Source organism: Myxocyprinus asiaticus, chromosome 41, assembly GCF_019703515.2.
Source record: "Myxocyprinus asiaticus isolate MX2 ecotype Aquarium Trade chromosome 41, UBuf_Myxa_2, whole genome shotgun sequence".
In the NCBI taxonomy this organism is placed as follows: Eukaryota; Metazoa; Chordata; class Actinopteri; order Cypriniformes; family Catostomidae; genus Myxocyprinus; species Myxocyprinus asiaticus.
Window position 1 is genome coordinate 15,835,230 of NC_059384.1, and position 27,838 is coordinate 15,863,067.

General features: G+C 38.8%; 2 protein-coding genes across 4 annotated transcripts in view; one reads left to right on the forward strand and one right to left on the reverse strand.

The window, feature by feature from the left end:
• Positions 1-4,294, forward strand: part of flt1 (fms related receptor tyrosine kinase 1) — a 35,179-nt gene extending 30,885 nt beyond the window's left edge. Inside the window, exons 25-30 of the mRNA XM_051682186.1 lie at positions 280-379; positions 529-634; positions 944-1,050; positions 1,126-1,195; positions 1,717-1,808; positions 1,924-4,294. Coding sequence (XP_051538146.1) covers positions 280-379; positions 529-634; positions 944-1,050; positions 1,126-1,195; positions 1,717-1,808; positions 1,924-2,107 — 659 coding nt within the window. The 3' untranslated portion in view covers positions 2,108-4,294. The remainder of the gene's footprint in view (positions 1-279; positions 380-528; positions 635-943; positions 1,051-1,125; positions 1,196-1,716; positions 1,809-1,923) is intronic.
• Positions 4,295-4,322: 28 nt separating this feature from the next.
• On the reverse strand, positions 4,323-27,806 carry LOC127431658 (PAN2-PAN3 deadenylation complex subunit pan3-like). Of its 3 annotated transcripts, none has more exons than XM_051682187.1 (18): positions 27,161-27,806; positions 26,125-26,246; positions 25,926-25,998; positions 25,761-25,831; positions 25,402-25,546; positions 24,559-24,788; positions 24,370-24,474; positions 24,160-24,217; positions 22,708-22,869; positions 21,548-21,664; positions 18,877-18,978; positions 17,289-17,454; positions 16,798-16,885; positions 12,745-12,884; positions 11,419-11,548; positions 8,291-8,355; positions 8,060-8,198; positions 4,323-6,394 (listed from the first exon to the last, which is right to left on the reverse strand). In XM_051682187.1, exons 1-18 carry the CDS (start codon positions 27,681-27,683, stop codon positions 6,254-6,256), a joined length of 2,577 nt encoding a protein of 858 aa, XP_051538147.1. In that variant the 5' UTR covers positions 27,684-27,806; the 3' UTR covers positions 4,323-6,253. The 3 variants fall into 3 exon arrangements, with proteins under 3 accessions (XP_051538147.1, XP_051538149.1, XP_051538148.1); XM_051682189.1 differs by having other exon boundaries at positions 27,624-27,766; XM_051682188.1 differs by having other exon boundaries at positions 27,619-27,762.
• Positions 27,807-27,838: the final 32 nt, after the last annotated feature.

The following is a 27,838-nucleotide window of genomic DNA, read 5'->3' on the forward strand; positions in this document are numbered from 1 at the left end:
ATTTAGGTTTTTCAGAGAATGTATTTTTAACATGTGTATTTTGTCTTATAGTCAAAACAAGTGAAAAAATCTACCAGTGCTGAAGAAGTAATCCAAAGTATTTAGAATACGTTACTGACCTTGAGTAATCTAATGAAATATATTACAAATTACATTTTATAGCATGTATTCTGTAATCTGTAGTGGAATACATTTCAGAAGTAACCCTTCCAACCCTGCACACAGTTATACCCAATTGTGTCCCAACTCTGAATGTTATTTTTGGTTTGTGGTCAACAGGAGCATCTCCATACCCAGGGCTGAACATTGATGAGGAGTTTTGCCACAGACTAAAACAGGGAACACGAATGTGTCCTCCTGAGTACAGCACTGCCGAGATGTAAGTTCTCACCATCATTTACAAATGTTCATTATGCATTTGAATTATAGAATCAAATCTACAATACAGCTAAATGCAACTTGAACAAAGTATAGGCTTTTTTTTTTTAAATTGCTTGCAGTAATGAGATTGTGGTATTTGTATGACAGTTACAGCATCATGAGGGCATGCTGGGAGAATAACCCTGAGGACAGACCTTCTTTCACTACTTTAGTGGAGATACTGGGAGACCTTTTGCTGACTTGTGTCCAACAGGTGGGTTTGCATCAGACTGTGCTGGCGTAAATCTCTCTTCTAATTGGGGACATGCCATAAACGTCTATTATTTTTATATCAAGCTATATAAAATTATAATTTCTAAAGCCTAACCTTAAGGCTAATTTGAAACTAATATAAAAAAACAGCATTTTCCTTATTGATGAATCAATTGTCCAATTAAGGATGTCCCTGATTGTCATTTTGTTCACACTGTTCTTTGCATGGATCGCATACACATCCGTATTATTTAAACTCAAGATTTGGTCACAGAAAAGTTAACTCTTTTTTATTTATTTTTTAAAATAGGATGGGAAGGATTATATTCCACTAAACACGTTTCTTTCTGGAGAAAACAACGTCTCAGAGCATCTTGACCAGAAAGACACCAGCCAAAAAACCCTGGGGACTCCAAGGTACACATGTATTCAAAATATAGACAGAATATGAAGGAATAATATGGCTAATACTAATTTCCTTGTATATTTCAGCTACATCGAATCTGGGAAAATTAAAGTCATGAACACTTTTGAGGAGGATCTTCACAAAGAAATCCCTGATGTAAGTTATTTAATACATTAGAGTCAATGAATACACGCGGAGACTATTTAGCAGAGACAGGCCACTTTTATTAACATGAATGCGAGAAACTGGAACGCCCCAATGGTCAATGGCTATAGAAAGGAAGTCCCGCCTTACAGGTAAAAGAGCCAGTCACCTTTTAGATACAGACATTGCCTGTCAAATAACTCAAGAACGCACATGCAAAATGGCCGTACAAGCCGGGAAAATATATTTTTTTATTTTTTAAGCATAATCTGAAGTAAAGAAGCACAATGTATGATACCATTGTTGTCAGATTTTACTGCTGATTTGAAATATGTCCTTTGATCGTAATCTTGACCAACCACTTTGGAGATATCGGTTTTTCCCCATTCAAGTAGACAGGAGCTGCACTATCATGACTGGAAATAGCTTCCCAGGAGCATTCCAAAGATGGCCACCAGTGGACTGACTTGGTAGAAAGACTTTGACTCAGGTTAAGTTACCTGGATAATAATGATTGTTTTATTTTAATTTAGAACAACCAGTCTGACAGTGGAATGGTTCTCCCCTCTGAAGAGTTCATTCAGGTGAAATGGACAGACAGGTTCAAAACCAAAAACATCACTAAGTAAGCATCATTGGATTGGCCTTTAAATTAAAGTTAGAAATGCAAACATTCAATTATTCCTTGTGACATCATTTGGAGCGTCACATAAATTATTTCACCACCATGTGTGTTGCAGGTTCTTCTCCAAAGGTCATAACCAGTGCGGGACGCTGCCTGCAAAAATGCTGCCTTGTATGAATAGCGCCCCCTGCTGTCATCAAAGGGATGTTCCTAATGCTTTTCCTTATGTTTGTTACTCAGAGAAGTGCTGCTGTCACCCACCAGACTATGAAGCTGCTCTCCTTTACCCATGTTTCTAGCACACTTACATCAGCTAGCCTGACAGTAAACACCATCTAACATCCATTACCATTTAAAAAATTTTCAAAGACAGTTTCGCTTTTGGTTCTTTGTTTTGCTAGAATTTTTGAATGCATTCTTTTATTCTTCATTCTCTCTCTGACTCATGTGAACCTTAGTCTGCTTTAAAAAAAAAAAAAAAAAAAAAAAAAATTCTCGACACTTCCAACTACTGATCAGCATTTAATCTCAAATTGTTTTAAAGGAATTTTCCGGTTAAGCTCAATAGACGGCATTCCTGGCATAATGTTGATTACCACAAAAAGTAATTTAGACTCGTCCGTCCTTTTCTTTAAAAAAAAAAAAAAAAAAGTTACAGTGAAGCACTTACAATTGAAGTCAATGGGGCCAATTTTTGGAGGGTTTAAAGGCAGAAATGTGAAGCTAAAAGCACTTTCATTAATTCTTCTGAGCTGTAAAGTTGTTTAAATCGTAATTTTTACAGTGGTTTTAGGGTTTGTTGATATTACATTGTCATAACATTGGCTTTAACTTTACACAGAAAAGGTTAGTAAGCCTTTTTAATCGCACTAGAATCATGCGCATGTTGTTTACGTATTGTGGCTATGCTTTTGAAACAGTATTTTAATGATTGGCCCCATTAACTTCCATTGTAAGTGCATCACAGGAATCCATCGTTTTTTTGGAGGGTTTTTTCAAGAAAAGTAGGGGCAAGTCAAAATACATTTTTGTGGTAATCAATGTTATGCCACAAATTTTGTTGATTGAGCTTAACTTGTATTGAACCCGAAATACTCCTTTAAATTCCTGTATTTAAATATCTAAATGCTCTCTCTGAAACCACTATTAATCTATACTATACATCTTAAATTTTGTGTTTTTTGTTTAATAATCACAGAGCAGCTAATTATTTATTCATGAACTAATGAAATGTTTATTAGTCACTGCTTGTCCCAAATGTTTAACTGTAGAGCATCACTGTTTTTGTGTTGCAAAAGCCATATGCTGGAAAAGTTCACCATAAACTATTTATTTACATTTATTATAGTATCCTCTGAACATTCTACTGTATCTATGGTGTATTTAAATGCTGAATAAATGAAGATCCTTGGTTTTGTATAGTCTTAGATTTAGAGGCAAATCTAAAATTACAATAGCTTGTTTTCCCTGATCCTTTGGACATTGACAATGCTAATAAATGAGGCCTGTTTTTTTTGTTTTGATAAAATAAAAATAATTAACGAGAACAACACAGTGGGAGGCCAACATGCCTAAAAATGTTTTTCAATGCTTCCTGTAATGCTGTACAACTCTACTGCGTGCAAAGTATAGCAGCATTCTTGTAGAAGAAAAGTTTGAGTAAGTTGTTTGGCAATATGTGTGGTCAGATATTTATCCTGGAACACTGGAACATCTTAAAAGGGGATTGTTAACTCGAAAATGATAATTTACTCACCCCTTCATGCCATCTCAAACTCAAATGGCTTTCTTCTGCATAACACAAAGATATTTTGAAAAATGCATGTGAGGCTTTAGTCCATATAATCAAGTTAATGAGGTCCAAATCTTTCAAGCTCCAAAAAGGACATGAAGGCAGCATAAAAGTAATCCATAGACTTCAACGGTTTAATCCATGTCCTCTGAAGTGATATGATAGCTTTGGATGAGAAACAAAGCAAAAAAAAAAAATCAGTCCTTATTTACCAAAAAGCCTCACTTCTGTCCAGCTCTACTACACACATTCATGAGACACTCGTTCACCCGACCTTACTCGACGCATGCATGCTCGCATGTTCATGTAAAAACTTCCGGTTGTATCGCACACGTGTAAGTTCTTTTGCGAACATGCAAGCACGTATGCAAGAACGTGTTTCTCGTGAAAGTACAAGTTTTAGATGACATCAGGGTGAGTAAATGATGCAAATTATAACTTTTAGGGAAAATACATTGGCTGTTTTGTGCAGAGATCATGTTACCTAATGACTTCCACAAAATAGCTGCCCATACATACAGTATTGTACTGAATTGCCCTACCATGAATTCTTTGACATTAAAAACACTTTGTTACAACTGGGTCACATTGCTGCTTTGTACAGTTTTAATATTACTTATTTGTGGAGGACATCTTAGAAAGTATACATGTCAGTGATCTTTGTTTTTGTTGCTGCAGTTTGTCATATGCTGTTATTCTAGGAATTAAAACACACAGATGAATATTATCTTTTATTACTCTTTATTAAAATACTGCTGTACTCACAAATATTGCAAAAATGTGACAAACACTAGGGCATAAAACGTACTGGGATGGTGGAGGAGGATGTCATGTATGAGTGCGTTGTATGTGTGAGTGTGTGTCTATAACAGGAGTGCATTCCATAAGAAACTGGGTACAAGATATAAAATTTGCCAGTGCTGGCTTTGAATGTAAATGATGTGCGTTTATGTGCATGTCTGTGCTTGTAATGTCATTTTAAGGGGGATAAGTGCTTGGCACCATGTTCACCAAGTTGTTTACTGACTGATCTTTATACTAAAAAGAACAGGCAAAAAAAGGAGCAATAGTACATTATTCAACTCACAGCATCCTCACTGCAGCTCCTGTAACCTTTTCTGTCCAGTGTGGCACACCCAAATCTGTGCTGCAAGTCCTGCCCGTTCCACCGCAGCTTGACTCACGGATCGGGCAAGTCACCAATGACAAGTCAGACACATTCAGTCATTGGCTTATTCCTTTCAGGGATTATCCTGAGCGAATTCCAAACTGTTTTCCAGATCAGAGGTTGAGCTGAAGCACGTTGCAATCACATAATTGTACAAAACAATGAAAAATAAGAAAATCAAATACAATCTAATCTCCTCCCATTCCATCCTGCTGGGATTGGTCCACAGAGAGCACCCCAGTGAGGCGAGATCACAAACATCCTGTAATGCATCTCTGTACAACATTTTGGAAAGACAGTAACACGAGAGAGCTTTACTGAGTTTCACTATATCCAAACCAATACTAGTGTGAAGACAAAGGGAGGGACGGTAGAGACAGAAGTATGGAAGAGAATGAACGAGGGAGCACGGCAGGGGAAAAGAAAGTGAAAGAGAAATGGACAGAAACTTGGATGCTCCACAACAGAGGCATAAGAAGAGGCCATTCCACAATGAGACAGAACTGGTTTCTCTTGCTAGCGTGGTCCAGTTCTATGGTTCCTATCACGAGAGCCTGACTAAAAAGACAACTTAAATCCATCCTCTCAAATTCCAATTTTGCATCACATTTCAAAAGCATCTATAAAATTAATAAGGATGTTGCAAAACTCTCAAATTAACAGCATAATTTTACATAGCAAGAGGAGAGAACACCCCTTTGTCAGCGCCAGCAAATGATGTGAAATTACACCCCCACACACAATCAGTAATGCTTCCGCTCCCTCCACTGACTTTTTAATTTAGTCATTACAGGGAGAGTAGGGGGCACATTACTTCTCATGTCACACATTCATAAGTGGTCAGTATCATTAATTTGCCCACCCCCTCATTAACAAACCCAGTGGTTTGTCCCATCTACGTGAGAATCGAGGCAAAAAGTGATTTGGGCGAGGAACCCCACAAACAACCAGTGGTCTGTTCCATCTTGTAGTACCTCATTAAAAATGAATTAGGAGATGATGTAGAAAACGATGATTCGTTTTTCTATTTGACTTCTAGTTTTTCCTTTTCATGTGTGAGATCTCAGTCCTCAATGCACCCTGTGGGACACGACACGCACAATCACTTAAAAAAGGAACTTAAAATTTTTAGTGCATCCTCCAAAGAAAAAAGAAAAAAAGTTAAAAATAAAAGCAGGAAGTCTCTTATTTTTGACATTGTTCCCGAGTCTAAAAAAAAATATATCATATCGCAGCTTCCAGTTCAGTTCATTCAATTCTGCAGCTGCAGTGTTGTGAAAACTAAAAGGAAAAATGCTTTAGAAAGAAAAAAAAAAAAAAAAAAAAGACTTCTCTGGACAGGACAGTGTATCTGACTGAAGGTGAGCAACCAGCTGGCTCCGCCCTGGTCATGAGATAATCATTCTGCACCTATAGTTCTAGGCTGTAGTGCAATGTGCTCTGTTTCAGGCAGTTCCAGCCCACTCCTGTGGGGAGGGGTGGGCGCTACAGCGGGCCATTAGCGGTGACCAGAAGTTCCTGGAAGGTGCTCTCAAAGCATCGCTTTAGGTCTGAGTACGTCACCACAAGAACGCTCTTCTCATCCCGCGATACCAGGCTGATCTTCTCTGGTACTCCAGCATCCAGCTGAAATGAGAAATAAAGACAGGTTAGACAAGTAAAGAAAATAGTACATCCACAGTAACACTTGCACAGCTGAAGGTCATGAAATACAGTACGACAGTAAGAAAAGCATTAGTTACAATTACTCATACTTTGGTTCACTTGAACAAATCCTACCACAACAATTATAATCTTTCATGTATTTATTGAACACATCCTATTAAACATTCACAGTGCTGTAGAAAAAGTAAGTGAACCCTTGGATTTAGTAACTGGTCAATCCTCCTTTGGCACCAACAACCAAGCATTTCCAGTAGCTGCCGATTATATATTTTTAGGATGTCTGGTGTAAACGGCTCTCTTGAGGTCATTCCACAGCATCTCAATTATCGATGCTCCCTCCACCATACTTCACCAATGGGATGTTTTTATGTTGGTATGTGGTGCCCTTTTTATGCCATACGTAGAGCTACATGTTCTTCCCAAACAATTCAACCTTAGTTTCACCAGTCCACAAAACATTTTCCCAGTAGCATTGTGGAGTGTCAAGGTGGTCTTTGGCAAACTTCAGGCACACAGCAATGTTTTAGTTGGAAAAGTAGCGGCTTCCTTCGTGGTGTCCTGCCATGGACACAATGGCTGTTTAATTCTTTTCGAATATTAGACTCCTAACAGAGATGTTAACCAGTTCCAATGCTTGCTTCAAGTCTTTAGCTGTCACTCAAAGCTTGTTTTTTACCTCATTGAGCATTCTGTGGTGTGCCCTTTGAGTTATTTTGGCTGAACGGCCACTTCTAGGAAGAGTAGCCATAGTACTAAATCATCTCCATTTATAGAAAATGTGTCTAACTGTGGACAGATGAATATCTAAGCTCTTCGAGAAAACTTTATAACCCTTTCAGCTTTATGCAAAGCAACAATTCTTGATCGTAGGTCTTCTGATATCTCTTTTTTGCGATGCATGGTCCACGTCAGCAAATGCTTCTTGTGAACAGCAAACTCAATATGTTTGAGTGCTTTTTTTATAAGTCAAAGTAGCTCTAACTCAAACCTCCAATCTAGTTTCTTTAATTGAATGCCAGGTTTGCCAACTCCTGACTAATTAGCTTTTGTTGATGTCATTAGCCTAGGGGTTCACATACCTTTTCAAACCAACACTGAATGTTTTAATGGTATATTCAATATGTACAAGAACAATACAATAATTTGTGTGCTATTAGTTAAAACAGATTATGTTTGTTCATTATTGTAATTTAGGTGAAGCTCAAACCAGATTTTAAGACAAATTTATACATAAATGCTGGTAATTCCAAAGGGTTCACATATTGCCACTGTAACTCATTCCGTATCATTTGTGCTATGGACATGAATGACACCTCCCTTTGCAGCTTGTTGAAAAAATTGTGCATTTACTTTAAGCAGTTTGACTTACAATTTTTACCTGGCAGAAGGTAAAACAGGTGAGGAAAAAAATCCCACAGACTTATGTTGAAGGAGGGACCCAGACCATATCTATGGACTAGAATATCAGAGACTTGGAGTGGGCTTTTTTGGCATGAGCCAATAAACAACCACCCAGAACATCCCAGCAACCATCTAGCAAGGCCCTAGCAATTATATACATATAGATATGCATATCTAAATGCACATACTGTATACACACAGTTATGAAAAGATAACCACGCTCACCTTATTGAGACAGGATACAATATGGCTGAGGTCGATCCAGGGTGTGCTTGCCTCAGTTACCTGGTGGAACAGGTGATCTCTGAAGAGCTTCAGCAGATAACGATCACCAGTCTCAGACCATGTTGGGTCCTTCTGAAATCTACAGGGATTCAATTAAACAAATGCAGATGTCAATGGTTTGGTTTGTAGTAACAGGTGGAGAAGGGCAGGTAAGCTCAATATCACACTTACTCTGGTCTCTCATTGATAGTTCCCAGTTTTGCCAGTAGGCGAAACAATCGCCCATTTTGAACCTCCTGCAAAGATGAAATGAAACACTTTGCATGTCAAAAATAAAGCAGAAAAAGAACTAGAAGCTTGAATTAACTATATTTTACGGGTGCTAGAGAAAAAAGCTGTAGCTGGTGAAGTCAGGCACATGGGGGAAACCTCATCAGTCCATAAACTACAAAGCAGGTTGTGCCAACCAATGGTGTTCACATAAATCTAAACATACAAACCTGATGATACTATTGCTAAATACCCTTTATTACTTAAATCAGCACTTCAAGTTCACTGTTCTGTGGAACATCTATGTAGAAATCAAGGTAAAATTCCTCCATATATTTACTGACCCCATTAAGTAACTTTAGAATGCAGCTTTTTTTCCCCCAGTGTTGACATATTTCCAATTAAAACATGACAAAGAATGGCACCTAAAAAGCATTTGATCTGTGTAGTGCAAGAGTCATCTACATTGTTGGTCTTTTCTCCCAGAAAGACAAAGTCCATCCATTTTAAATGTGTATATCTACTAAAAGTTAATCTTATTATGATTTAGGATAACACTAGCATATAGATGGCCTTACTCCTGTTTCATGGAGTCATTAATAAGCTCCAGCTAAGAAACTTCTTTATATACATACATACATTTTATATATATATATATATATATATATATATATATATATATATATATATATACACACACACACACACACACACGTGTGTGTGTGTGTATTACATATACAATTTCAATTTCCTTCTGAAACAGCTAAATCTGTACATTATTCCAAACTTTTGGAATGTGTGTGTATATATGTTTGGAATAATGTACAGATTTGACTGTTTCGGAAGGAAATTGGTACTTTAATTCCCCAAAGTGGCATTCAACTGATTACAAAGTATAGTCAGGACATTACTGATGTAAAATAAACAGCACCATCACTATTTAAAAAAAGTAAATTTCTGATCAAATCTAAACAAGCCCCATTTCCAGAAGCCATCATTCCAACACCTTATCCTTGAGTAATCATGCTAAATTGCTAATTTGGTACTAGAAAATCACTTGCCATTATATCAAACAGTGTTGAAAGCTATTTGGTTCGTTAAATGAAGCTTAACATTGTCTTTGTGTTTGAGTTGCCACAGTATGCAATAGACCGGCATGTCTAAAAGTCCAGGTGTATTACACTTTGCGCGTTCCGTCTCGCGCACATTTGGGTGCGCACAGCTTTGAAAGTGTACCTCACACGGATGAGTGCGAATGGACGTGTTCGGCACATGTGCAGTACAATTGCTTTGTTATATGCTACCAGATGTTAGAAGGCAGCTCCGAGTCGTGTCATTTACAGGACATCTGCTATGAAGGATTAAGAAAAACTGAGGATCCACCATTAGAGGAAGCAAGAACAACAACAACAAAACGGAGAAGTATATGTTCTTCGACTACTGCTTGACAGTACAGCCCAACTGTGCGTATTGCCACCTAGTGGACTATCTCAACAGTCACCCTTGCGCATGTGCGGTTGTCCACGCACAGTACGCGCGGACAGAAAAATCTGGCTGCACGCGAACACTGTGCGCGGACATCCACGGACACTCCTGATGATGAAAATTATGTCACGTGGACTGAGCGCAGACCGTCAAGGAATGCGGACGGGGCAAAGTATATTTTGGGCTTAAGGTCAATATTAGGTCAAAAATGGCAAAAAAGAACGTCTTTCTCTAGAAACTTGTCAGTCAATCATTGTTTTGAGGAATGAAGGCTATACAATGCTTGAAATTTCCAAAAAACTGAAGATTTCATACAAAAGGTATACACTACAGTCTTCAAAGACAAAGGACAACTGTCTCTAACAAGGACAGAAAGAGATGACTCAGGGGTGCAAGCCTTATGGGAAGAATTGCACAGAAAAAGCCTCTTTTGAAACAAAAAGTTAAGATTAGAGTGGGCAAAGAAACACAGACATTGGACAACAGATAATTGGTAAAGAGTGTTATTTATCTTAACCTCATTGAGCTTTTGTGGGATCAGTTAGACTGTAAGGTGCATGAGAAGTGTCCGACAAGACAGCCACATCTATGGCAAGTGCTACAGGAAGTGTGGGTGAAATGTCACCTGAGTATTTAGACAAACTGACAGCTAGAATGCCAAGGATCTGCAAAGCTGTCATTGCTGCACGTGGAGGAATTTTTGATGAGAACTTTAAGTAGTTTAAGAAGTTCTGAACATTTTTTTCAAATTGTAATAGTAATTTTTCACATTATTAATGTCCTGACTATATATTGCGATCAGTTAAATGCCACTTTGGTGAATAAAAGTACCAATTTCTTTCCATAAGAGCAAAATCTGTACATTATTCCAAACTTTTGGCCGCCAGTGTGTGTGTGTGTGTGTGTATATATATATATATATATATATATATATATGTTAGTTTTGTGTACACAAGGCTCCTTAGCACTGCTTATGAAAACAGGAATCAGCAGAAAGCAGGTCACATTTAAACTGTCTGAGAAACATCTATTTACATCCGATGTGGCACAGGCATAAGAGAAGTGGCACTATGTTTTAAGAGCTCTAGGCTGCCGTCATGATAAAATATAGTAGTTAGATGCAAAAACATGTTTGTTCATACAGGAAGGTGGTGCTGAAGTGGCTTCACACATCTGATGTGAGGTCAAAAGGGAGAAAAGCAGAAGAGAGAACAGTTGAACCAAAATATCTAATATATTCACACCTCCCCCTCCCTCCTAGCTGACCAAAGTGCACTGAAATAAGATCAACACAAATTAACACAACTGATTATTATTTTTAATAAAAGACTTCGACTGATGTTTCACTCAAAATGATAATCATAAGTCATAATTTACTCCCCCTAATGTTGTTCAAAACCTGTATTTTTTTCCCCCATAAAATAAAAGGTGAATGGCAGCTGGGGCTTACATTCTGTTGAAAATTTCCTTGTATTTCACAGAAGAAAAAGAAAGTCATATGGGTTTAAAACAGCATGAGTTAATGCCAGAATTTTAACTTTTTGGGTGAACTATCCCTGTAACTGTGTAGCAGGGTCCTCAAGGTTGTGTATGTGCTTAAGTACCTTGGCCAAGTCCTCCTCAATGACATCATTCCTCATTTGCGAGGCATCAAGTTGAGTGTAAAATCGCGCTCCAATCATGGGCATAATGTCATTGACGCTGCGTAGACGGCTCTGTTCTGACAGTAGGTACCTAAATAAGGATCCCCAACAAACAAAAAATACATGAGCAAAGGTGTGCATAAGTGTTAAAGTGGAGCTACAAACATGAGCAAACACTAGGGTTCAAATGTCAGAGACCACTAGAGAAAATAGTCTTTTTTAAATGTAAAATTTTTTCACAACAAATTATATTTTCATTATAACAATTTGAGTGAATTGTTGAATTGAAAGATTAACACGAATATCAGAATTCCTTTCATAACATGATTTATCATGCAAATCACTTGCTTTAATGACAGCATGTACTCAAGCTGGCATGGACCCCATAAGTGTGTGCAAATCCTTATGATCCATGTTACCACAGCATCTTTTATAAAAAGTAGTTCACATGGTCAATGCCACAAATTTGCTTAGTTGCTGACCTAGAAATAATACTGATTGAATTCATTTTACATCAGAACATTTCTGTTTTAAAGCTAAAGAGTGTAATTTCTGCACCACTGAACAGAATTTAAAAAATAAACATTTTCGAGCAGCTTGTCTAATACGTCCCCCACCTGCTGTTGACCGAACAAAAAGACAGTCCCGCACCAAACTCACGGCATTCAAAACAGAGGGATTTTTATAGCGACACAGAGACCGTGTTTATAGTTTGAGAAAATTAAACTACAAATGGCTTACTTATAGTTGCTTTTGCAGATTAAACAGGAGTAGGAGGGAAAAAAATTAACAAAGAAAAAGTTACACACTTCATCTTTAAATACAATTTTGAATCAGTCTGAGTTTTGAACACCTTCACCCACTGTTTGATTGTGCGCAACTGCGCATATATTAACCAGCCTTAATGGCACATTCAGAACCACAAACTGCCATTTGTGGTCAACATGTTACCGTTTTACCCCTTTGAGGGGTAAAAGTGTGTACACACTTGGCTATAGTTTGGGGACAAATTTGTATCAGAAAGTGAGAAAATTGGACAAAACCTCCCTTTGGAACATTTTGGTTTGTCCTCATTTGGAAAAATGTTCTATACATAAATTATTTATTTTTTATTTTAAGAATGCAAAATGTTTTCCGTTACGTTTAGGGTGTGGATTAGTTTATAGTAATTATAGCTAGCTTTATATAAAAACAACCTCTAAAGTCTACAGTCTGTCCCCATTTAGATAGCTGAGCAAACGTGTGTGTGTGTGAGAGAGAGAGACTAAAAGAGAGATAATGGCCCACAGTATGAGGTTTTTGAGGTCAGAGGAGTAGTTGATGGACACAAGCTCCATGGCCTTCTGCAGATTCTCTCTCTGAATGCCAGCTAAAGAGTTACACGCCAGTGCCAACACCACCTTCCCCAGGGAGATGAGATCTGCTTGCTGATGGAGAGCAGACATAAAGAGCAAAAAAGCTTCTGAGACCAATGCATTTAAAACCGACATGCAACAACAAACCAGTGGTCGACCGATATGTTTTTTTTTTTAATGGCCTATGCCGATATCCAGAGAGCAGAGTGGACGATAGGGTGATAAAATGCTGCTATATTCCACAATTTAATACAGTAAATAACCCTGATGAAGGCCTACGTGCCGAAACGTGTTGGTTTGTGTTATTCATTTTAAAGTCCAATAAAGTTTATCACTGCAAGTGTTGCTGGATTCCTCGCTGCATTTCTGTTGTTTCTATCCATGCACCTTGTGAGTGGGTAAAGTAGTGCCAGATCTAATTCTACAATATAGTAAATAACAAACATAAAATTGCTAAAAACATTAATAAAATTATATTTACTGAATTTCACACAACTTTGTAAAAAATAATCTAAAAATAGATTATAAAATATTGTATTTTAAATGGTAGATAGCAGTTTCTTCTGATTTCTGTTTAGTCATCAAATTTTAGTAATTTATTTGCACATGAAGAAATTGTTAATATATTAGGAAGAAGGAAATAAAGTACACACAGCAGCCCAGCAACCATGGATGGCATGTCCACGATAGCAATCGCATTTTCTCAAAAATACAGAATCAAACCAATTGTACATACAGAGCATAGTGAATAAGATATTTACTCATAGCACACATGAAGCGCTTTTACTTTGAAGTTGCACTTAAGCGCTCGTGTGGATCCAGCACGAGCAGCAATCTCCTGACAGTTTAAACGGCCTGGATCGCCTGCTTGGATTGTCACAGAGTGACCATCTTGATTTGTGAATCAGAGGAACTTTTGATCCTGAAGTTTTGATTCTGGCTGATGGAATACACACTTCAGAGAAAGATATCAGATGAGTGCCCGATGGGAAGAAAACGCTGGATTTTCGTGAGGTTCGTGAATTACATCTGTTTAAATGAGATATCTTCATATTTGCAAATGGTATAGAATAGAATTTTAGAGATATTTGCCTTTTATCATTAGAAAAGAAAGTTAAAAGTGACAGGAAACTGCTGTGGAGAGGCTGATAGAATACGTACTTTAGAGGTAAATAAATGAGTGCACCACAGGATGCTGGATTTGCAAAATTTTTGTGAGGTTTGTTTATTACATCCGTTTAAACGAGATATGCACATACAGTTGAAGTCAGAAGTTTACATACACCATAGTCAAATACATTTAAACTCAGTTTTTCACAATTCCTGACATTTAATAGTAGAAAACATTCTCTGTCTTAGGTCAGTTAGGATCACTATTGTATTTTAAGAATGTGAAATTTCAGAATAATAGTAGAGATAATTATTTATTTCAGCTTTTATTTCTTTCATCACATTCCCAGTGGGTCAGAAGTTTACATACACTTGTATTTTACAGTATTTGGTATCATTGCATTTAAATTGTTTAACTTGAGTCAAACATTTTGGGTAGCCTTCCACAAGCTTCTCACAATAAGCTGCTGGAATTTTGGCCCATTCCTCCAAACAACTGTAACTGAGTCTGGTTTGTAGGCCTCCTTGCTCGCACATGCTTTTTCATTGGATTGAGGTCAGCTTTGTGATAGCCATTATACATTGACTTTGTTGTCCTTAAGTCATTTTGCCTTGGTATGCTTGGGGTCATTGTCCATTGGAAGACCCATTTGTGACCGAGCTTTAACTTCCTGGCTGATGTCTTGAGATGTTGCTTCAATATATCCACATAATTATCCTTCCTTATGATGCCATCCATTTTGTAAAGTGCACCAGTCCCTCCTGCAGCAAAGCACCCCCATGCTTCAAGGTTGGGATGGTGTTCTTCAGCTTGCAAGCCTCATCCTTTTTCCTCCAAACATAACGATGGTCATTATGACCAAACAGTTCAATTTTTATTTCATCAGACCAGAGGACATTTCTCCAAATAGTAAGATTGTTGTCCCCATGTGCACTTGCAAACTGTAGTCTGGCTTTTTTATGGAGGTTTTGGAGCAGTGGCTTCTTCCTTGAGCAGCCTTTCAGGTTATATCGATATAGGCCTTGTTTTACTGTGGGTATAGATACTTGCCTACCTGTTTCCTCCAGCATCTTCACAAGGTCCTTTGCTGTTGTTCTGGGATTGATTTGCACTTTTCGCACCAAACTACGTTCATCTCTAGGAGACAGAATGCGTCTCCTTCCTGAGCGGTATGATGGCTGCGTGGTCCCATGGTGCTTATACTTGTGTAATATTGTTTGTACAGATGAACGTGGCACCTTCAGGCATTCGGAAATTGCTCCCAAGGATGAACCAGACTTGTGGAGGTCCACAATTTTTCTTGGCTGATTTCTTTTGATTTTCCCATGATGTCAAACAAAGAGGCACTGAGTTTGAAGGTAGGCATTAAAGTACATCCAAAGGTACATCTCCAATTCAACACACCTCCTATCAGAAGCTATTTAGCTAATTGTCTAAGGCTTGACAAAATTTTCTGGAATTTTTCAATCTGCTTAAAGGCACAGTTAACTTAGTGTATGTAAACTTCTGACCCACTGGAATAATTTTATAATTATAATTTATAATTATATTTATTTATCACACATTATACATTTGCACATATACAGTGAAATTCTTTTTTTCACATATCCCAGCGAAGCTGGGGTCAGAGTGCAGGGTCAGCCAGGATATGGTGCCCCTGGAGCAGATAGGGTCAAGGGCCTGGGTCAAGGGCCTTGCTCAAGGGCCCAACAGTGGCATCTTGGTGGTGCTGGGGCTTGAACCCCCAACCTTCTGATCAGTAACCCAGAGCCTTAACCGCTAGTGAAATAATCTGTCTGTATTTTTTAAATTGTTGGAAAATGTACTCGTGTCATGCACAACGTAGATGTCCTAAACGACTTACCAAAACTATAGTTTGCTAATATTAAATCTGTGGAGTGGTTAAAAAATGAGTTTTACTGACTTCAACCTGATTGTATGTAAACTTCTGACTTCAACTATATTTGCAGATGGTATATGATATTAGTTTTATTTATATTTGCCCTTTTATCATTTGACAAGACAGTTAAAAGTCACAAGTTCAACTGTTGAGGAGAAAGAGGGAGAATGAAACAGTTGAGCACCATAAAATAATGAGCTTAAACTGTCGTGGCTCTGATATGTGGACCGTTTAAATGACGCTGTGTTGCACACCAGTCTATTATTGTAGTAACACAATAGCACGTAACAACAAAAATAAACCGTGACTGGTCATTTACAAGTCTCAGTCCCTTCACATGCAAGCAGGCGATTTTCGGCACCCTCAATAAACAAATCGGCCGATGCCGATAATGAAAAAAGTCAGAATATCTGCCGATTTACCGGCCTCTGCGATATATCGGTCGACCACTACAAAAAACACAAATCATGGTTCTAAACAGATATTTCCTACAACATTGAATGCAAAGAATGAATAAAAAAAAAAAAAAAATATCCAATTTAATGGCCCCCACAATATTGACAAGTGCCTTGCCATGTAGTATATCTCAAAATGCATGTCATAATTCAACTTATATTGATACATCACAACGTAATAATAAATGTGAGCAAGTGGGCAGGCAGACTATCAAGATATTATCATCTTCCAAGATATAAAATAAGCAGGGTTACAATTAGACTAGTTTTTGTATTACATTCTTGTCCAACAAATGATTCATACTATGGGTCAACAAATCATAAAATCATAGGAGGACAGCATATACTCAAATTACAAAACAGTCCTATTCCACAACCTTCTAAAAATTACAAAAAAAACAAATAAAATGAAGCAAAACATGATTACATGCAGATATGCTGAAACTGTAAACATACAAGAAATAAAATGTTTGTGATAGCAGTATAGCAGTGTTTGGCTATAAAGGAGACGTTCAGTACCTGGTACTGGGGCATAAGTGCCAGGTGGTTGGTCTGACTATTGTCAAATGTTAAGACATCAAACATTCCTACACAGTTGACTCGTAACCTATGGAGAAATAACAGACATTTAGCAGCGTCTGTGTTTGCATGTGCAGTTATTTGTTCAGAAGCTGTGGAGAAGAGCAGATAAACAAGTAGTGTGTGTAATAAAAGGAAGAGAAAAACAAACTTCTCCATTAACTACTTATGGTTTGTAAACATACAGTAATCACTGGCCTTAATCTGAGTGGCCTCACAGAACAAGGTCACATCTGTGATTTGACTGTTTAAAACCCCTTTTTACATGTTTGTTGAACTATTGCCATCAAGTAGATTCTAAAATGCTACATACTCATGTCTGCTTCACCATTAGTTTGGATTTTTTTTTTTGTACTAGTTATTCCATCCTTTTGCAATCAAACAATATTTGTAACAATTGTTGTTTTAGATGTGTAGCTGGTGCATTGTACCGTGTCTTTCCAGTGATGAGGATCTTGCTGGGGTCCATGACCCTGCAGGCCAGCCCAGCTGTGTGAATGGTGCGCAGTGCTGAGCTCAGCTGGACGATGTAGGCCCAGATCAGAGACTCTGGTAAGAGGCCCGCGTGTTGCCGTGGAGGAGGGAGCTCATGCTGGCCTAATAAAACAACACAGAGGCCGATTTCTCAAATCAAATAATGAAAAATGTTTACATTTTTAAAAATGTCTAATGTGAATGACTTATTACATTTGGGTTGTTAACAAATAACAGACATGAACTTTTTCTTTCCAAACAAGATTTTACGTTAAAAATGTATAAGAATGTATAACAGGAAAATTTAAATTTTTGGATGCTGTAACTGGCCACCATTTTTTAAAAACCTTTTTAATTTCCTGCTGTGTGCATGAATTTACAAATATTTCATGCAGATGCTTAATATTTTATTAAAGGTATAGATCACTTAATTTAAATTCTCTCATAATTTACTCACCCTCATGCCATCCCAGATGTGCATGACTTTCTTCTGCTGAACACAAAGATTTTTAAGAATATCTCAGCTTTGTAGGTCCATACAATGCAAGTGAATGGTGGCCATAAATTTGAAACTCCAAAAAGCATATAAAGGCAGCATGAAAGTAATCCATAAGACTCCAGCGGTTAAATCCATTTCTTCAGAAGTTATGATAGGTGTGGATGAAAAACATACTTTTTTTATTATAAATCTCCACCTTTGACCAGCCCCGACCAGTAGGTGGCGATATGCATGAAGAGCGCGAATTGACAAAAACAAAAAAAGACTGTGAAGGTGAAAGTGGAGATTTATAGTAAAAAATTACTTCAATATTGATCTGTTTCTCACCCACACCTATCATATCACTTCTGAAGAAATTGATTTAACCACTGGAGTTGTATGGATTACTTTTATGTTGCCTTTATGTGATTTGTGGACCTTCAAAGTTCTGGTTACCATTAACTTGCAATATATGGACCTACAGAGCTGAAATATTCTTTTAAAAATCTTTGTGTTCTGCAGAAGAAATTCATACACATCCAGGATGTCATGAGGATGAGTAAATGATGAGAATTTCATTTCTGGGTGAACTATGCCTTTAATAAAACGTAATTCATATTTTTAAATTATTATAATGAGAACCTCTATAAATAAGAAAAATGCTATAAAAATAGTTTTTGATGGAGTATAGCATGTTAAAACTGCAGGACACTGCTGTGACATATGTCAATGCCCTAAAACACTTTCAAGTGTTATTTTCAAATGACCTTTTAACAAACACTTACTAAACAGAAATAATTTCATGGTTTTGGGCTACACTGTGGTTAATTCATTTGTATGTGCTGCAGCTGTTTATAGCAAAACACCTCCCCTGGGTTTTGCTTCCTCTTTAAATCTTGAGCTTGCAGGTACTGAACCCACCTGAAGTAGGATCGGTTTCAACCACTCCTTCCTCTTTCCTCGCTTTTCACTCACAAAGACGCAACTGCAACCACACACTAAACACACTGAGCAACAAACGCCTGTATCCTCACATACATGCAGGAACCAAGAGAGAATCAACTCACCCCACTTTCTTTTAGTGAAGAAAGAATCCGCTGCCGGATCGTTGAAGTGCCTGCTGAACATTGTTTCAGCCCCCGCGTGGAAGTCATAGGAGAATACCAGTGCTGTGGAGGAAAGGCATGATCATCCTCAGGGTTTCCACAGAATTTGACAAATACATTCCCATGATTTTATCAGGACTTTCCCCAGTCATTTGTTATTACTGGACAAGGATTTTTTTTAAAAATAATCTAACAGAGTTTGCAATCACAAAGAGCAATTTCCAGCGATATTGATATTACAGGGTTCAAAATAAAATGTAAGACTTTTTAAGACCTAAACAAATCATTTGAATATCATATTTCTATACAGAACAACACAATCTCAAAATAAATCATGTATCACAGATTCTTTTACTTAAACAGGTTGGGGCACAAATTCAACAAGGCCTTAGAACTTGTAACATTGCTCACCAGCAAAACCAGGTACCTGCAAGTTTAAAATACTTAAGACATGTTTTCCACACACACACCATATTAAAATTGGTTTATGTAATATCAAAACATATGAAGTAGAGTTCGACCGATACTGGATTTTGCTGAGCAAATTTCAATGCTCAGTTTCTACCATGTGTGATCTGTGCAAATGACACTGTACGAAATACACTGTAGACTCTTAAAGTCACCATGAATTCAAAATTGCCAATTCTTATTTTCTTATTGGATGTTGCTGTTTTTATTATAAACGATTTATTCGTGCACATATATTTTTTTTTTAAATGACAATAACTTGGATCTTGAGATCACTTCAAGTTTCCCCGGTTAGCGACTCTGACTTGAGCAGCACATTAGAAAAGGGTGTGTGTTTGTGTGTGGCGGAAAACTAAAGCCTATTGGCTATTGTTAAAAATGGGATGAGTCGTACGACATGTCCTGCCCCATTTCCTGTTTCAGTAGGAAATACGTCAAAACAGCGAATCGAACAGCGATCGTCAAGGCACTTCAGTGCAACTTTAAATATGCACTCATAAGTGCATCTACAAGGTATTTCACAGCTGCAGCCCGTGCATTTTAAGTCTAGGCCTTCAGTGTGATTCATGCCATTAAGAAAACACAGTTTCACAATGAATAAGACACCGTATGCCTATCATACATTACGTGGCAGTCAACTAATAATACCAACTGACATTTTAAAAATACGTCCACGCACGAATGCCAGAGCCAAAGAGGTCTAATACCAAGAAAAAGCTCTCTAATAATATTTGCGATTTAAATTTAGCTTGCAATAAAATATTTCGTCAGGGTACACGTTACTTTTCAAAACTTGATCCGACACTGAATGCTCAAGCAGCCTAATTTACACTTAGAAAACTCCTGATGTTGCTATAACAATGCAAAAAGCACTTACCAATTTGCTTGAAGTGAAAATCAGTCCTCCTTTCCTGTTTAATTAATCAATCGCACGATCATGCAGAACATCTCAGGTTTTTAAATCCATAAGGATCTCTTTCTCAACAGCAATACCAGCAGTGATGACAGCCGACTCGTCAGCAAGATCTTGCGCTCTTCGCTTTCAAATTACATACATCACTTACAGCGTGATCGCGTCACTCAAGGCCAGCTAGAAGGCCTGGACTGGGACATATCCTAAAGACCACACCCACCAAGAACAAATAAATAAATCTGATTGGCTAATGAATCTGACAATCTGACATTAAATGCCTATTCACTGCAGTGTTGAGGGATTCTGAAGGCCTGACGGGGTGGAGCTCAGACTCACGCGCTGCTTAGGCTAAGGAGCATGGCTTGGGCATACGATTTGTGAAACAGTTTTCACACTTTGCTTGTAAGCATCGAGGAATAAATTCTGATTGGATACACTTTTTTGTTTTTTTTTGCTATTCATTTGTAGATTAATTAGGAGTGGAAAGCAATTGAAAATACATTGGCAAAAAGGTCAATGAGAATGAAAGGATGAAAAAACATTTATTTATTAGGTATGTTATGCCAGCAGAGAAGGCTTTGCTGGCCCTGAGAAATCGCCACTGGTATTGCAGTATAATACTTTAAAATAAATATCTTCATAACTGATCAACAGCAGATAATCAGCGATCGCTTGTCATAACTGTCCCGTATTCTCTGATTACGAACCGCTCTGAAGCAGCTGGAAATACTGAATCTCAAGTGCCCTGCGTGCTTCTTTCTTTGAAGCCTGCAGCACACACAGACGAAACATTTATCAAATTAAATCGCAGCCTTTTAAAGTTTAACAAGTCACATTAGGGCCATATTGCGATTCTGGTCTTTACGTCCCCAAATTTAAGACCTCTTTAAATGATAATAAAGACTTTTGTTATACCACATAAGATATTTAAGACTTTTTATGACCTTAGATTTTAGAAAACTGAGTTTAAGACATTTTAAGACTTTGTAAGGACCCACAGGAACCCTGTTATTGTAGTGCAAAGCATAACTAGAAATAAATTAAAGAAATTTCCATTACATTTTTAGGAGATCCAAAACATTTCCAGGCCTGTAATTTACCATTTTAAAATTATAATTATATTTTCAGATTTTCCATAATACTGGGAACCCTGTCAGTCACTACAATCAAATGCAACATGGCAAAACAGAACAAAACTATGTTGAACAAACGTTTGTGCATGCACACACACAAAAATACACTTATCCTTACAGTGGTCTCCAAAAGCTTTGGTGGTGAAGACCTCTCGAAGGGTCACAGTATTGGAGTGCTGAATTTTCTTCCACATGTCTACCAGCATCATGCACTTGGTGTTTACCAACCTGAATCCTGCACATGTAAACACACATATTTTTCCAAAGTTATAAATGTGGGTACTAAACTGAACTGGATTACACAAGACACAAGATGTCCTTGTGCTGCCAAGATAAAGGCCTTTATTTTTATTTTCATTATTTCAGCTCTTTGGTGTTTAGGAACATTTGCATGAATGAATGAATGAATGAACATTACATTAATATAGCACTTTTCTGACACTACACTCAAAGCGCTTTACACAGTGAACAGGGGACTCTCCTCAACCACCACCAGTGTGCAGCTTCCACCTGGATGATGCGACGGCAGCCATAGTGCGCTAGTACGCTCACCACACACCAGCTATTGGTGGAGAGGAGAGAGCGGAGTGATAAAGCCAGTTCATGAAAGGGAATTATTAGGAGGCCATGATTGATAAGGGCCAATGGGGGGAATTTGGCCAGGACACCAGGGTTATACCCCTCCTCTTTTTGAGAAGTGTGCTGGGATTTTTAATGACCACAGAGAGTCAGAACCTCGGTTTAATGTCTCATCTGAAGGACGGTTCCCTTTTTTACAGTAAAGTGTCCCCATCACTTTACTGGGGCATTAGAACCCACAAAGACAACAGGGTGAGCACCCCCTGCTGGCCTCACTAATACTCTTCCAGAAGCAACCAGTTTTCCCCAGGAGGTCTCCCATCCAGGTACTGACCAGGCTCAACCCTGCATAGCTTCAGTGGGCAACTGGTCTTGAGCTACAGGGTGATGTTGCTGGCATTTGTAATAAATCTAAGAAATAAAAACCTAAATATGCCAAAGCAAAGAGCCTACTCACTGATGAACATTTTTCTAAATTGATAATGACGAAGGGCAAAACTCAATGTCTGGTCACCTTTTCACACTTGTCAATTTGTCTTCTTTGGCCTCTAAAGGAATTTTTTCCTTGGAATAAGAGTGCAAGCTTTCCTCTATTCAACTTAAATTTCTAGATATATTTTCTACAGGATGTGAATAAAATGAAATTTCAAAACTGCAGTCTACAGCAATAACAGCAGATACAAAAAATTCATGCCTTACCATGTATCCTCCTGAGGCAGTAAGGCAGGTCATCTTTGCTGTTGACTGCCTTGTAACAGGAAGTGATGTAGCTGAAGTTGCTGGTTTTCTGAAGGCAGTTGGGTGGGGGAAGGGGTTCCAGGGGAAAGAGGCTGTGGTAACTGTCTACCTCAGATGGCACTCCTGCAGGAGAGATAAAACAACTGACCTCAAACACACAAAGTACCTTTTCTCACAAACTTGTGCCAAAAAAAGTAATACATTCACATATTATAAAAAATACTTATATACACTCACTGAGCACTTTATTAGAAACACTATGGTCTTTAATAAAGTGCCCGACGTGGTCTTCTGCTGTTGTAGCACATCCGCCTCAAGGTTCGACGTGTTGTGCATTCTGAGATGCTATTCTGCTCACTACAGTTGTTGTTATCTGAGTTACCACAGACTTTCTATCAGCTCAAACCAGTCTGGCCATCCTCTGTTGCCCTCTCTCATCAACAAGGCATTTCCAGGGTGCCTGGGTAGCTCAGCGAGTAAATACGCTGACTACCACCCCTGGAGTCGTGGGTTCGAATCCAGGGTGTGCTGAGTGACTCCAGTCAGGTCTCCTAAGCAACCAAATTGGCTCTCGGTAGGGCACGTGGTGAGTTGTGCGTGTATGCCACAGAAAATAGTGTGAAGCCTCCACACGCACTGTCTCCGCGGTAACACGCTCAACAAGCCACATGATAAGATGCGCGGATTGACAGTCTCAGACGTGGAGGCAACTGAGATTCATCGTCACCACCCAGATTGAAGCGAGTCACTACGCCACCACGGGGACTTAGAACGCATTTGGAATAAGGCATTCCAAATTGGGGGGGGGGGGAAGAAAAAAAAAAAAAAGGCATTTCCGTCCGCAGAACTGCCGACCACTGGATTTTTTTTTTTTTTTTGCCACCATTCTGAGTAAACTCTAAAGACTGTTGTGCATGAAAATCCCAGGAGATCAGCAGTTACAGAAATCCTCAAATTAGCCCGTCTAGCACCAACCATCATACCATGGTCAAAATCACTGAGATCACATTTTTCCCCATTCTGATGGTTGATGTGAACATTAACTGAAGCTCCTGACCCCTATCTGCATGATTTTATACACGCTGCCACACGATTGGCTGTTTAGATAATCGCATGAATAAGTAGGTGTACAGGTGTTCCTAATAAAGTGCTCAGTGAGTGTATATGGATATGGTTGCATTACATCCATGGATATATACAGTATGTACATTCTTTTTTAGCCCATGTACACTTCAAAACAATGAAAAAAAAAAAAAGACTGAGATAAAGGATGTGGTTTTCTCAGACAGCAGGTGAATCCAGATGCACGGACCACAAAACAGACATTATAACTGAACAGTTAAGAGCCACATTGTTCTGAAACAATGTTGACATACCACACAGCACACCAACACAAACAAACCACATCCTTACCAGGGTTCTCTGACTGATCTATCTGTGCCATTGTTATCAAATGCCTGTTAATCAGCTCCTACAAAAAGAGACATAAATGAGTGTCAAAAGAAATCGTTTTGTTGTTAGAAAAGTCAAAATGACAAAATTAACAACTAACAACTAACAAACAATGTCTGAACAACACTGGCTAACAGAGACGAGGGTTGAGGGCGAGAAATGGTAGATCACCTGTCGGAGTTCATCAGCCATAAAGAAAGATGGCGCATTGGCTTTCGGCTGCATGTACGCCACATGAGGTGCCGTTTGTGGATACATGTGATACGTCGGGAACACCTGAAAATGTGATGACCGGCACAACATATATTTTAATCAGGTAAAGGCAATAACAATTCACTGTAGGATTTATATGGACCATACCATTCCGGCCAAGGGAGCAGGGGTGTTATCAGTATAGAAGTAGGTGGTCCCGCCCACAGTCTCCTTCTGAATTATGTGTGCTCCACCCCCCTGGTCAGACGTAGTGGTAGGCACCATGTAATTGGCTGGTATAGGGTTGGGTGTGTGGCTGCGTCGTCGTGGGGCTGGGGAAGTGTGAGGCGTGATCTTGGGGGAATGGAGAGGAGATGACCCAGCCGAAAGGGACATACCTATCCAAAAAAAAATGCATATTATAGCCCAATCAAAATTCACAACCTTGAGCAGATAGGTTCACAAGCACAAAAGCACAGCAACCACAACTCAACTTAAAAGATCATGTATAAAAGACAAGAAGAAAAAACACAAAAGACCGAATAGAAATTCTAAGCAGAAAGAGAAGACAGGTGAGTTAGCAGAGACAATATAAGGGAGAGAACCCAGATAACTCGTAGAAAAATTAAAGGGAGAAAGTGTAACATTCAATTTGATGGCTGTAGGAATATAAGTCTTGCTTTTCATTTAAAAGAGCCAAACAGCTTTTTAATAGTGTTTATGTATTCTAGATAATGCATGTGAATGAACTGGACCAGCCTATAAAATATGATATAGGTTATGATTTGATAAGTTAATGAAACTTAATCTTAAGAAACAGTTTGAGATTTCAGTCTTTTTACTATTCAAGCAGATATGCGATTTACTTTTATGCTTTTTGCCCATATACACAATAACGTTCCAAGATGGCTACAGAGTGAACTGACTTGCCTTAAAGATACTTTAAGAGCGAGTTCAAGAAAAAATGGCAAAACCCCAGGTGGTATTTTTTTGGGGGGATGAGTCACTGACCAGGTGCAAGAGCAGCCGCAGTGGAGCTGCTCAGGCCAGGATGAGAGAAGATGGGGGAGGCGAACGCTGGCACAGTCGTCTGAGACATGGAGGCTATTCGTGGGGCCCCTTTAGGGACAAACTCACTGGCTGTGGGGTTAGGAGCCTGCAAATGAACCACAAGACATGTGCAAATGGAACCATAAAGCTTTCACTTTTCACCTTCAAAAAGCATCTTCTGACATTTCATCAAAGCAGCATGAAAATACGATTATAGAAATATTGGTGATCCTTCTCGGTCAACAAAAAACCCAAGCCATTTCACAACACATTAGGGTATGAGCAACAAATAAGTGTCTATTAGTGCATCAGACACTCACCTTTCTCCTTTGTGATAGGCTCAAAGCACCAAAATCACTGAAGAGAGATGATGTCGGGGAATTGATTGGATCTAAAGAGGGGTCACAGAACAGAAAACCCTATTTACATCCTACTAGCATGGCTTTATTGCTACAACAAAAACTTTCAAACAATTCTTAACTCACCATGAGCACTGTGGCTGTAGCTCTTGGCACCATCGTTAAGCAGACTTGGAGAGCTGCTGCTGCTCGTCATCCTCTGAAAAGATGAGCAAACATTTTATCATGGGCAAACGAACTGTCACTGTCTGTTTCTCATTTGGTCTGATCCATTTACTTACACTAGAAAATAATATATCACCATACACAGGCACTAAAGAGTTACCTGCATCATTGAATACTTGGACTCTGCAGGGCCTCCAAACCCATTGACCCCAATAAAGGTGCTGCTGAAATACGAGTTGGTCAGACTGGCATCATTCAGAGCACCTCCCTCCATTCCAGTGACTGCAATAAAGCAAGCAAACATGCAACTTCTTTGTGTTTACAAAATATTCAGTCCTATGCAAGCCCTTTTCAAACTTAAAATAACATAATTCAAATAACGAAATGCTGTGATAAAAGGCTGTTATGGAAAATGTGTAAGTGTTTTAAAAGATTAATGTGCTCTCTTAAAAGCAACTGGCGAGCCTTCCATTGAATTTCTTCTGAAAACTCCAGTAAGGTCTAGTGAACCGCACACAGCAGCAGGCCCTATTGAGAACTCAGCCAATCAGAACGCAGCGTGTAAAAGACGTCACCATTTTGTCAGTCGAAGCGCTAAACATACTTTTAAGATTTAAGAAAAAATCTGAACATATTTGAAAGTGTTCATTTAAAGCGATTCGATTAAATACACATTTTCAGCCTATACTTGAGGGCGTTTATTTATAAATGTGTTTAGAACGATTCTTTGATCGTCCTTACGAGTACATTGCTAGATACACTGTTGCACACATAAAGAAACACTGCATAGATGTTCGCTACTTATGTTGCAAATGCACTCAGACTCATCATGAAATCGACATCAAAACACTGGCTTACAAAATATTTGCTTTTATGTTTGTTTATAATGAGGTTTCCGTTTTCACAGTGAACAATGACAGGTCCTTTCTTGTGATCAAAAACTTAATTTATGCATTTAGGGGGGAAATAAATAACAAAAGCCATTCGCAGTGCATTAACGGAACATTTGCCCTTACATCATTATAGTATTTTCGTGCTTGGTTACTATGGAGTAACGTTGCTTCCCCGTGTTGTTTTGGTGGCGAGAGAGATAGGCCGCGCTACATCCACGGCCTCGATTTACACAAAAGCCGCCTCGCGATTCAACAACAAAAACAACAAGCGAGAGGTTGAGTTAGGCCTCAGAGCAAACTCACTGGACAACAGCTGACCATCTAAAGCCGTTCCCGCGGGACCGAGAGAATCGCTCTTTTTGGGAACGTTCGCCGGTGAGCCGCTGGCCGCGTTGCCTCCGAGTGCGTAACCCGCCGCCGTCACTGCTCCTCCAACCAGAGATAAAGAGACGGGGCTTCCTCCTCCTCCAGCACCAGCTCCACCACCGTGCAGAGAAAGGCTCGCCATGGACGGGTCCTCGTGCAAAAACTGGCATTCATCTCCGTAAAAACAAGTCTTGTCTTTCGCATAGTAGCGGCAGAATTTCACCTTCACACCGGGTATACCGACACCCCCGAGCGGAACAGCTGAAGCTGGGAGTCCACTGTTCATGGCACCGCTGCTACTGCTGCTCCCGCCGGAAGACGCTCGCACATAGAGATTCTCGAGTCGAGAACTCAGCAGTAGTATATTTTTAAAACACTTGAGAATCAATGAGCACCTTACTGTACGTTGTGCAATAAAATCAGTCTCTTCAGCAAAATCCACGCGTTTGTTGGCGAGCATTGATACTTGTTATCGGGGTCCATAGCTGGCCTACTAGTCCATCAGTCTGGATCATGCTGTTGTTGTTGTCTTCTGTCTACACTTGTTCAGCTAAGCGCTAATAGCTCTACTGTGCATGCTGGGTACGACCCGAGCTCTGATGCAGTTCGCATGTG

Coding starts and splice junctions, on each gene's coding strand:
- LOC127431658 (XM_051682187.1), bottom strand. CDS start 27,683: ATGCTCGCCAACAAACGCGTGGATTTTGCTGAAGAGACTGATTTTATT. Junction 17,455..18,876: donor CTTCACTAAAAGAAAGTGGG/GTGAGTTGATTC, acceptor TTGTTTTATTAG/GCCAGCATGAGCTCCCTCCT. Junction 8,356..11,418: donor TTGAGGAGGACTTGGCCAAG/GTACTTAAGCAC, acceptor TCATCTTTGCAG/GAGGTTCAAAATGGGCGATT.